Source organism: Crocodylus porosus, unplaced genomic scaffold (assembly GCF_001723895.1).
Source record: "Crocodylus porosus isolate Cpor-Errol unplaced genomic scaffold, CroPor_comp1, whole genome shotgun sequence".
NCBI classification, from domain to species: domain Eukaryota; kingdom Metazoa; phylum Chordata; order Crocodylia; family Crocodylidae; genus Crocodylus; species Crocodylus porosus.
Genome location: NW_017728906.1, coordinates 105205750 through 105218265, shown reverse-complemented (window position 1 = coordinate 105218265; position 12516 = coordinate 105205750). Strand labels below are relative to the sequence as shown.

At 42.3% G+C, this 12516-nt stretch overlaps 1 protein-coding gene across 1 annotated transcript in view; it reads left to right on the top strand.

The window, feature by feature from the left end:
• The window catches only part of CLYBL (citrate lyase beta like), a 273137-nt gene extending 261194 nt beyond the window's left edge, over positions 1-11943 (top strand). The window contains exon 8 of the mRNA XM_019529705.1: positions 11377-11943. Coding sequence (XP_019385250.1) covers positions 11377-11472 — 96 coding nt within the window. The 3' untranslated portion in view covers positions 11473-11943. The remainder of the gene's footprint in view (positions 1-11376) is intronic.
• The last annotated feature ends 573 nt before the right edge of the window (positions 11944-12516 follow it).

The window sequence follows — 12516 nt, the reverse complement described above, 5'->3', positions numbered from 1 at the left end:
TTAGTTCTATTCTCGAGGAAAGCTGGTGCCTATTTCCTTTCCTAATATACCTGGAAAAAGCCTTCCTTTGGGAACTTTATTCAGTTTGCTGGGTGTCATAATGAATTGAGGGAAGGAAATGAATAGCAGTTTTATCCCCCCAACTTCTGGTCAAAATATACATAGCTTCAGTGGCAAGCCCATTGGGATGAGGAGCTAATAAAAGTAATCATACAGTGCAAGGCATATTGTCTATAAGGAAAAAAGAGTTTTATGAAAACATCATGGAGATAGAGGAGAAAGGGGGCAGATTAGTCTTATTGTACAGAAGGTTATTATTCTGAGGAAAGCGTATCTTCGTATAGCATTTCAGCATGACAGTATTGTGCATGTATCAGCAAAGTGGCATGAGAAACACAACCTGCTACAGAAGTCTGTTCCTTTTGCTTTTCCAAATGACAGGTACCTGTCTATTACTTCCACTGTGTTGGTTTCAGGTCACCATAACTGTTCACCAGATTATTTCAGGAAAGTGGTCCTGATGGCAGAGGTTTTTCAACAGAGGCACACAATGTCCACTTTAATCCCATTCATAACCAGATTCCGGGCCAAGTGCTTCTTTTTAGATTTCAGATATCCTGCCATGTCACATAACTTTCCTCCTACTGGAAGGCCCTAACAAAGGCTGATGGTCATGGTACCGATTCCCCTGAACTGGCTCAAGTCAGTTCAGCAGATAGATCTGGTGATGGTCTTGTAAGATTCTTTTTGTCCCTTTGCTGATTATCTTACTCAGCAAGATTGAGCAATGCTAAGTTCACAATAAGGACCCATGCAGATGTTGAACGTCTCTAGCATGATGGTCCTGATCATCCTGTATATATATAAGTGGGCATGTGTACACATGTGTGCACACACGCACACACACACACGCTCTACATAACACTTCTTTTGCTTTCTTTTGTATGTGTTGTTTCCTGTGATTCAGGGCAACGGGTTGTGTTTGACAAAAGTAGGCCAAAAGCTTCATTTAGATTTACTACTGGTTTTAGCCTACCCCCTTCAATATTCTATGGTGATTGAAGCCTTGAGTTGAGGGCCAAGAGAGATCCAATAGAAGAGGGTTAACAGGGGCATCACATATGGGGACTATAAGCAAGAACACATCTATTGATCTATGGCCAAGGCAACAAATACTGGAAGATACAGTTTCTTAGGAAATCAGTTCCTAAAACACAATTTAGAGTTTTAATGGTTGTAGCCGAATAGGAAGCAGTACAAGCATTGAAGCTTGGGCATAATAGTCTTGCCTTGGTTTAGGAAAGCAGGCTGCTACATTCATAAACCTCCCACTGGGTGCGTCTACACGTGCACCTGACTGTGCGGTTGATACTGTGCAAACTTTTAGTACTTGCTTTAGCAAGTACTAAATGACTGCCCAGTAACCACCATTACTGTACAGTCCCAACAGCTCATTGCTACTGTGCAGTAGTGTCAGTGTCATGGCTTGTGCATGCCGACACTACGTCACCATAGCTCATCACTACAGCAACATAGCATCTCATGTAGATGTGCTCACTGAGTACATTACAGTAATCCAAAGCAGTGCTCACAAAAGCATGGGTGATTATGGCAGGATCAAATGAGATGAAACAAAACTGCTAGCCAATAAAGCCACTAGCTGTTTGAGGTCTTGACGTACCTCTTTATTACACATCTCTTAAAGTGTGAACAAACACCCCAGTCACAACTGCAAGTATTCTGAAACAGTACTCTGGATTAGTTTCTATAATTTGCACTTTTCATTCAGGCATCAGTAGCTGCCCAAGGTTGGTACTAGCTATAAGTTGTCTGCATACTTACTGTCTTGCCCAAAATGTTCACTAATTTACCTACTAGTACATGTTGAACATATATTGTATGAGAGGAATTAGGGGAAAGCAATTTTATATCATCTTATAGGATCTGAAAAAAAAAAGAATGGAAGAACTTCTGCCCAGCCTTCTCATACAGCGTGTATTCAAGTCAACAGGGCCTGATTGTGAGGGATATCAAAACACTGCTGACCCACCTAAAAAATTAGAATTAACACTCCTCACTGAAGGAGACCACCAAGTCTTTATAATCCCCATATTGCACCTAGCCTGAAAATTTGATTGACAGAGATAAAGAAAACTAAAGGCTCCAGATTATATCAGCATTGCCCTATACTATCACCTCCGTAACCTTACCAAAAATGCAGTTTAGAGGCTGGAAATGGTTAACAAGATCAAAGTCCTGTATAGCATTTCATGAGGAAGGACTAATGAAGACTTCTTTGACAGAAGATGCACTTTATCATTCTCCTTTCAGCATTATCCCAACCAAAACCAGACCCCTTGCCTTCCTGCTTGATTTTATTTTCCAGAAAGAAAAGAGTTCCAACTCAAAGTTGCTCATCAAATTTTTTCCAAAAGCTCCAAGAAAAATTGATTGAAACTGAACCAGAGATGTTTGTCTTCTTTAAATATAGAAATACTTTCAACAGAATGGCATTCCATCCTGAACCTATTTGTAGTCTAGATTTACCAAGCTGCTTATCACCCAGAAAAATTTTATAAGATAAAACTGATGTCATGGTAGAGAAGAAAAGCTTCACCTACTGAAAGCCACACTGTAAAACAAAAGCTTTCTATGATGAAATATTGTAATGTAATACACCAAGCTAGGAGAAGTCATAGATACATTGGAGGATAGGGCTAGGATTCAGAGACCTTGACAAATTGGAGGATTGGACCCCAAAAAAATCATGAAGTTCAATAAAGACAAGTGTGAAGTCCTCCACTTAGGGCAGAACAATCCCATGTACCAGTACAGGCCGGGTACTGACTGGCTAGACATCAGCTTTGCAGAAAAGCCGCTGGGGGGTTCCAGTGGACAATAAGCTGAATATGAGTCAACAGTGTGACCTTATTGCCAAGAAGGCTAACAGCTTGCTGGGCTGCATTAGTAGGAGTGCTGCCAGCAGATTGAGGGAACTGATTATTCCTCTGTATTTGGTACTGGTGAGGCCACATCTGGAGTACTGTCCAGTTTTGGGTCCCCCACTACAGAAAGGATGTGGACAAATTGGAGACAGTCCAGCAGTGAGCAGCGAAAATGGTTCACGGGCTGGGGCACATGACTTCTGAGGAGAGGCTGAGGGAACTGGGCTTATTTATTTTGGAGAAGAGAAGACTGAGAGAGAATTTAATAGAAGCCTTCAACTCTTCTTCTTCAGCAATCCCTCACAGCTGAGGATGATTGTCTTCCATGACTGTCTTATCTGTGTGTCAGAAGATGGCTAACAAGGTCCGTCTGGGATTGACAGAGTCTATGTAGCCTTCTAGCCTGAAGGGTGGTTCCAAAGAGGAAGGAGCTAGGTTCAAAGAGGATGGATCTAGACTGGTCTCAGTGGTGGCAGCTGACAGAACAAGGAGCAGTGGCCTCAAGTTGCAGCAAGGGAAGTTTAGGTTAAATACTAGGACTAACTGTCTCACAAGGAAAGTAGTAAAGCACTAGAACAGGTTATCCTGAGAAATTATGGAATCTCCATCCTTGGAGGTTTTTAAGACCCAGCTACACAGAGCCTTGCCTGGGATGATGTAGTTGGGGGTGGTCCTGCTTTGAGCAGGGGGTTGGACTCAGTGACCTCCTGAGGTCCCTTCCATAGGTTCCTGACGTCCCTCTTCTGTGATTCTGTAATACACCACAGTGGAGCTCTTTATACCGTACCATACCATTTAGTTCTTTTGTCACAAGTCGAGGAAAGCTATGGGAATGATACATAGACAGAATGCCCAGGAGCCACTGCTGCAGTGATCCAGAACCACAGCTGGTCATGGTATCCCACAGGCTATCAACAGAATAACCCACCAATTGTATGAGAGAGTCAAGGATCATTGTGGGTGATATCTTTTATTGCACCAACCACGTGGTTTGGAACAAGTAAGGCAAGCTTTTGAATACGTGGCATTTTTCATCCGGTGACTTTGCATTCTTTTTTTCATGCAAGCCTTTCCTAATTTTATCATTTGTGTTCTCTGCAGAAAAGCAGTAATTTTTTTCCTGCTTTTTGAAAAATGCCTTTCCAGCTTTGTTGTCTCACTTTGCTGAGAGTTCTCTCCAGATGCAGAGTCATTTTGTAAGACTGTTGGATAGAAAACAGAACACCCTGCTGAACACTGCCCACCTGACGTATACATTACCATAACATCTATAAAATACTTCCGCTATTTTGAGTGAATGTAAGTTGGAAATTCATTGAGCCCACGTGTGGACCAGGGCTGTACACTGTGCTACCCAGTGGCTTGGAGGCTTTGTGTGGAGGTCTAGTGGGCAAGAAAGCTGAGAGCAGCCAAGCAGCCTCACCATTACCCCCTGTCAGAGCTCTGAGCCCTCTCTACATGTTACAGGTATTGCACAATTAACTGGTTAATTATGCAGTTACCATAAGACCAAATACATGTGCAAAGGAGCCATAAAAAGCTCCAACCAGTTATAAACTTAGACCTCAAAATTGTGTACTAACTTGGCAGCTGGTTGCTGTTGAGCTTTAATCTGCATATATAGCAGGGTCTCCCCTATGACTGGGAGCCCCATCATCTCCCTGCTGCAGGGGTGCACCATTGCAGCTTGGAGTTCCATCAGCACCATGCCCAGTGTGAAAACCCTGGGCCTGAGGGATTGCAGCAGCCGTGATCTCTCAGCCTCAGCGGTGTATAAACCCCCCGGTGCTTGGACGATAACAGCAGCGATGATCTCGCAGGCGCTGAGGTGCATGAAACTCCTGGGTCTGAGGGATTGTGGCTGCTACGATCCTCTAAACTCAGGGGTGCATGAAACCCCTAGGCTTGGAGGATCATGGCTGCTGTGATCCACCAGGCTCAGGGGTGTGTAGGGTAACTCCGTGGCTGGGAGCCCCTCAATGTGTGGCATGGCAGGAGGTGTGATTATGTGGATCGCATATTAGATCCCATTGGGCCTTTCCCTTCGTGTGTTGACGAGGCCTGAGGGATAGCTAGCCATGTTAGCCTGAAGTCACACGGAAGGCAAGGTGGAAGTGTACCTTATTGGCTACCTGAATCAGCGATGCATACGCTTTCATGAGCCACAGCTTATGCTTATGCATCTTTTCTGGTTAGTTTATAATGTGCACCTCCACCTTGCCTTCTGTCATGCTCTGTTATAGAACTAATTGCAGAGGAAACATGAGTCTTTTTCCCAACTGTCAACTAGGAATAAACCCCAACCACTCGCTGGGAAGTGCTGCCTTATGTTTTTTGCCTCTCTGATGTTTCCCAGAGTCTGATTATCACATATAACACATAAATTTGTAACCAATTACATTTCTCCTACTTCAGGTCACCGGACTTCTCAATTACTCTGACTCCTGCAATTAAATTCTCTGGAAACTTGCAGAATCCTTTTTTTTGTAATGAGATCATGATGCTTTCATAGGGACAACATTTTACAAGCATTCTTATATGATCTTGGCAAAAAGGGCAGGATTCTTTCATGTTCCTTCTTTCTCTCCTCCCTTCCCTCACCCTGCCCCCTCTCTCCAACTCAAGTATGTTGACAGCTAATTTACTGAAGTATTAGGCACTATCTGCTTTCAACAAATTGTATTAAATATCATTCATGCTTAAAGAATAACATCAAATCTCCAGTAAGTGAGTCTTGAATAATCAGAAAAGCCTGGTAGCTGGCTTCTTGCTTTTCTATGGCTGGGAAGACTGAACAAAAAAGAGATGAAGTAGAAGGAAGATATGGAAGGGAGCAAGTCTCAGCACCTAACAGGATATGGCTCTCAATCAGCCTAGTGCTTGAATGAACAGTTTAGTATGATGTTTTGTAATGGGCAAAACAGCAGCACAATACCAGCCTATGCTGACCCAGACACAGGTTTTGATGGTAGGATCAGGAATAGCAAATTAGCTAGTTTGGAATCCTTGGTCAGTCCTATCAGCATCAAGATTCTTGCTCTTTTAGATGCACCCCCTAACAAGCCTTTGGACGGGTCAATAAAACTCCATTTCACAAGTCTCCTCTCTCACTCTCCTGGGTGAGCCAGTGAAATAGGGATGTCAGCAGGTCTACCACATGGTATATATATGTAGCAAATGGGAAGTGATGTATTAGGCACATATTTCATGCAGCAGCAGAATAGCCACAACTGGGACATACCGTTTGCTCAGAAATAAAATACAGGTTTCCCTCACTTTATGCTGTATGTGCGTTCCTGGAAAACGGCACATAACTCCAATTCACATAAAGGGAACCCACTTTACAATGTAACAAATAGGGATATGTTCCAAGACCCCAGCTGTACTGACCTCTAAGCCCATTTCTACCACTTTTACAAGACAATTTTGGTACTCACCAACAGCACACAATACACACAAGCACAGTGTGGTGGTGACCATAATGGGGATGGCAACTACAGAAACACATGTTGCAGACAATGAGCAATGAGTACAGGAGACTATATTTTGGTGCATGTCACTCTCACAATGCACTGCACAAAACAGCTGACTGCAGGCTTCTACCACACCGATCGCATAAGAATGAATTTACCTTGCATATAATGAATTTTTGGTATAAAAAGGGTCATTGCATAAGAGCAAATTTGCACATACAGAACCCACTTAAAGTGAGGGAAACGTGGAGGTGAAGCCTTACCAGCCTTAACCAGTCCTTTCCACCAGCATCAGGGCTGGTAGACTTAACCAAGGAAAGAGAAGCAATATAGTATATTTCCAGTGGAAAAATGAGCAGGAAAAAGGGAAAAGCAACAGACTGGGACTAAGAGAGAATAGTGAAAACTACAGAAATTGCATATCTAGGATAGAAAAGCTGCAAGGCTTGTGAAAGCAAACAGAGTGTATCTGTTAGCTGCTCAGAAAGAGAAAAAAAAATATATATAATATGTTTTCTTCTGAAGGAAGTAATGTCCCTTTTGCATGGGACTAAACAGGAACTGCACCCAGTATTGGCCCTTCCTAGGGCAAGGTTGTGGCTGGCGCTTAAAAAGGTGTGCTAGAGGAAGAAGGAAAGAGCTCTTTATCCTCCTCCCTTTTTGATGTAGAGCTTGGTACAAGGGCCACTGCCATTTGCAGTCATTGCATTCAGAGCTCCTCCATTTAGGAGAAAAAAAATCAAGCCCTCACTTTGGAAAGTTGCACCACATTCATCCATTGAGCTGGGTCAGGAATAAGGGTCTTCTGTTCACTCCCTGGTCAAGGCATTCAGAATGGCCGAGGAATACAGATGTGCATTTTGCATGCTGAGGACCTAATTTTCCTCCCAAATCAGTTTCTCCCTGGGAAGGGAAATAGGACTTGGATTTTTAGGAATGTGTGCACTGAATATGAAACAAGAGTCTGAAATCCCCAGCATGAGTCACTAAATTGCCTGGAGTTCTTGTGGATAGAAATAAATGCTGACTGCAAGACACTGGGTTCCAAGGCTCACCTGTCTGTCGGAAAGGGTGTGATTGTAATCTACAACTGTTGCTACTACAGTAGTCTCTAGTTCCTTCCATCCTATGACTGCCCCCATGCCACACCAGTTGACTATCAGCCCTCTTACTTTGAAGGGTTCTGCTCCTTAGGCCAACAGTTACGTTGGCTTTTCAATTGCTCTCCTGTTGCTGTCAATGCTAAGTTTCAGGTGCTCAGATGTAGACATCATTTAAATAGAGAGCAAGCTCAGCAGAGATACTTCAAGGGTTGCTTGAGCCCTAGGGGATTATCATGGGTTGGGAAAAAAGGAAGGATCCTGTTGCAGAGCTGTGAAAAAGAAGGGGAAATGAAGGGGAGAAAGAGGGAAACTAGTGGATGTTTCTGGGAGATAATACAGAGAAAAGGATAGGATTCCAGAAACCATTGAAGAGAAGAGCTTATATTCCAGAAGACACCTAAACAAAATCCCCAAACCTTAAAGGTTTGCCTGTCACTCACTCTAAGAAACATTTTGAAAGCTCTGTTATGCTAGAAAGTATAGATTTTTTTTCACAAGAGACTGAGGGAAAACTGATTGACTTATACTGGCTCTATGGAGAGTGAGGAAACAAACAGAATGCAAGCTGTCTCAAGCCCAACCTGACACCAATCATTCTTTCAGTTCATGCTGAAAGTTTGTTTAAGATTAGTTCTCTGATTCAGCAGCTTAACTACAAGAAAACTTAAGTACAGGCTAGAAATGTGAGATTATTAGGACTGCTTGCCAAAAAGAAAATTTAACCCTGGGACTAAATTAATCCCTAGCATAACTCCATTGAAGTAAATGATGTTTATAGAGACTCATATTTTCTTTATATTAACGTGAAGGGGGATGCAAAAAAAGGCAAATTTCACCTGGGGTAATTGGAAAGGAGAATGCAGGGACAAAACCACAATTACTGGTATTTTCTATCTGTTGAAACGTGGGGGTGAAAAGAGCTACCATGAATAGAGTATTTTCAACGGTAGCAAAATTGGTTGCTTTTTTCTGGACTTTAGCTCAATATTGTAAATTAGCAGGAAGCAATTAAACCTCAGAGTGAATCAGCAGAGAAGCCAACTACTATTTAATGTTAAAGCACATATTTCCTCTTAATGTGTAAGTAGAATGCTAATAAATACCAATCAAAGTTACCTACGCATATGGGGAACACTACACCTTAAAACTGTCCTATTTTCATATGTGCACGTGCTGTTTTTCTTGTTTTTTCTCTTTAAACTTCCAGCCTATTGTTTTAACAATAACAGATAATAAACAGGAGCACCATATATTAAAATGCTATCTTCTGAAAGAGCATATAGTGTATGTCCACTTACCGCTGTTATGATACATCTGAATTAATCCTTGGAACACACATTGTTCCAAACTACTAATTAGCTGATTTTTACAGCAAAATAGATACATTTGTAAAGTGGATTTTATTTAACAAGAACAAAAAATGTTGTTCATTATTCAAGACCACAGAACTCAGTATTATTTTGAACAATGAGGTAAATAATAAACATGAAGTCTTGAACAATGAGGTAAATAATAAACATGAAGTCTTAAAACCTATGTTTCATTTCTTCCAATGGCTGATAAGTTTAGCAAGTTATGATCATGTCAGCTTTTTAAAAATGCCTTACAGAACAAGTCTAAGCTGCTGCCATATTGTTAAAATAAGATTACTGTGACTATTATTTATTAATGTGACTATTATTATATTATAGAGCTTATAGCAAGCTGAGTGCTTTAACAAGAAGACAAATGTGATACTGTTATCATCTACATATCAGCTTGATTTGAATTATGTCATTGCAGACACCCCTTTCAGTCAACAAGACCTGTTTCGACGATACTGTAGTGATGTACAAGATTTGAAAACCAGAATAAAATAGAATAGAATAGAATATCAGGGCTAATGATTTTAGAAATCGTTTGCATAGCCACATTTCAAACAATAATAAATTATATTACTGACAATATAAGATTAAAATTTTGCTTAGTTATGCTAGAATTTGATTAGTATTTAACTAATACTTAAATCAAGCTAAATGTCAGAGATCACTGAAGCAATAAATTCCATAAACATTTTTTTTAAATGGTAGATATATAATTTTACTTGCTGGATTCCTCAGTTTAGTTTCAGTCCTTACTAGATAACTAGAAAACAAAAGTTTGTTTCATTTTTAGTTCCTCTCCCCACATGCATACAACACACAACCAAACAAGAATGTCTTTCCTCACCCTATGCCTTTGTTGCTGTTTCTTAGACACTCATTGTACTCCCTCTAAAATTAAACCATGATCTTATGTGTATTTCAGTAGAGCTTCAAGTGGGTGCAGCAGTCCACCTGAAAGCACTTGACACAATGGAGAAGTAGGGTCTTCGTTTTCTCAGGGAAGGGACTGCATCCAAATGCCCAACTCACTTTTGGCCACAGTAGATTTTTTTTAAGTAACCACAGTTCTTTATATCTATTTTCAAAATTGTTAAAAGGGCCCATGGTTCTTGTGGGAAGCAGGATTCCTGCAGTATCAGCTTTTGGCTATTTTGCTGCAAAGCATTTTAACTTCAAAATGCTATTTCTTCAACACAAGCTTTAGAGCTTACTGAGGGGTTTGATCAGATGAAAAGTAGAGTAAAGCATCCACAGTGGGGGTGGAGGTGGGCAGGTTTAGGCCTATTTAATGATGCAAGATGCTTTTTTTTTTTTAAATGTGGCTTGCAGCTAATTATCTTTGTATGACCACGTCTCATTAAGGCTCACTAAGCAGGTCAAAAAGCCTAAAAACCTCCACTACCTCTTGAATGTTTACTCTTCTGATACTTCATCCAAACTGGACATCAGTAGTCTGTTTCAGTCTCCAATACTGTAGAATAACTGAATATTGTATGCCATACTTTGTTAGCAGTATTGATTGCGGAACCTTAAAGCAACAATTATTTGCTTTTGCCAATTATGCCACAAATCCTTGTTGTGATCTTGGATTGAACCTACCAATGAAAACGGGAGCCTTTGAAAAGAAGAGTGATGCCAGCAGTTCTGGACTGGCAGCACAGAGCCACCGGAATTGACTACAGCACCATCATAGATGTAACTGAAAGAGATTTTCCAAACAGCCTAGTGTTCAACACATCTGCTTCTATTTTTTATCTATAGAATATAATGCTGCCTCTATGTGGTTGTAATTAGTTTTGTATTCTACTAATGGAAAGTGCTATTACCCATGTGCAAAGTACTGCATCTGCACAAATGTAAAGAATTTGGGCTAGTCTAGTACCACGTGCACATTTAAATAGAAAGCAGCTAATATACAGTGCCACTAAACATAGACTAATATTCTTAGCCATTCCAGCCGCTTGCTTTTATGTGATGATTTCAAGCTTATGATAAAGAGATAAGGATGGCCTTATCTTACCATAAGTAGGAGCCTGATCCTGTCCAAGCTTCTATGGCCTTAGGATTTCCATTACAGCTAGTATGGGTTGTTTCCCTTGTCAGTAGAGAGTTTCTGGACTAATCTGCACAGTACTTTGAAGTTCACTGTCCACTACCATGTGGATCATCATTTCCGCCCTGGTCCATTTTTCAGACTGAGGGGCTAATAGACAGGCTCCATCCCAGAGTGTCATGAAAGGTGGGGGTTTTATTCTCATCTTGTGAGCGCTGAACTCTCCTACCCTTTTCTATGTTTTTGTTTTCTTTTTCTTTCATTTTTTTCTAGAATTTGCCTTTTAATGTTTAGTTTGGCTCTTGCCAGAGTGTGCAAGAAGAATTGGTTTGATTCTTGTGGGATGGCATGTTTCTTCTACAGATACAGAGCTATAAAAAACCGCACTCTTTAATATTCAAAGGTTCTTTCAGGAAGTTTATATTCTCTGTTTTCCAGGGCGCCTTTACTTTCCATGGGAGTATGATAGACATGCCATTACTGAAGCAGGCACAGAACATTGTTACGCTTGCCACAGCCATCAAGAAAAAATGATCTGTTAAATGAAGCTCTCCCCATGCGGTCACAGTAGCTATTTTAAAGAATGACTATAATACTTCAGGGGGAAAAAATTAAATATATCAGACTTAAGCAGAAATCCATTTACATTTCACCGATCTGTCCTAATTTTCTCACCAGCCTTTCTAACTACCAAAACGCCACAGGATTTTTATGTAGGGCCGAGCCTGGGTCCCGGTGGCCAGCGGTGAAGTCAGAGTGTTGTGTGGCATCACCGCCATCCCTGCCAAGGCAGCAGGATGACTTCACCGAAGGAGCAAAGCCACGGCTGGGCTGGGAGGAAATCAGCCTTTTTTAGAAAAAGGAAGTTGGAACAGAAAAACCAGGTCCGATGCTTCTGGCTGCTCCCGCCTTGGAGTCCAGGCTCTTTGCCTGCTTCAAAGAGGTTAAATCGTTGGTAGGAAACAAATTACCCCCGGAATGTACCCGACCATTAAAAACCAATGCCCCACGCCAGGCTCCTGCCTCGTTTGTAAGTGGGGGCGATGCCGGGCAGCGCCTCGGGGGAGCGGGGCGGAGCGGGCCGGGCCGGGCCGGGCCGGGCCGGCGAGAAACTTGTAGCCAGCGGCGCACGCGGCCCGACGGCGGATTTGCATCACATTGGAGATAGCGGCGCGGGTCAGCTGGGCCGCGCGGTTAACGGGCTTAGTGAAGCTGTTGTGAAGAGGTTAACCCGGCTTGTAGGAAGGGTAAATAAACATAACAACCAGGCATTGTTCCCTATTCAGCATGTACTCTTACAGGGGAGGCGAAGGGGTATTGAAGCCGCCGAGGATCAACTTGTGGTTGCCAGAGGACGCCAATGAAGTTGGGGACGCCAACAAGCGGAGATTTTGTTTCTGCTCCTCATTAAATCACGGGCCTTTGTGCGCGGCCCAGGCCTGACGGCTCCTGAGGGGGCTGCAAACCCCGCGCCAACCTCTGCGTGACCCGCCCGGCAGCGGGGAGGGCGCTTCTGGCTGCTGAACTCGGGGCGAGGAGCCCCTCGCCTGGCGCTGCGCCCCGCCTCGCTACGGCCCT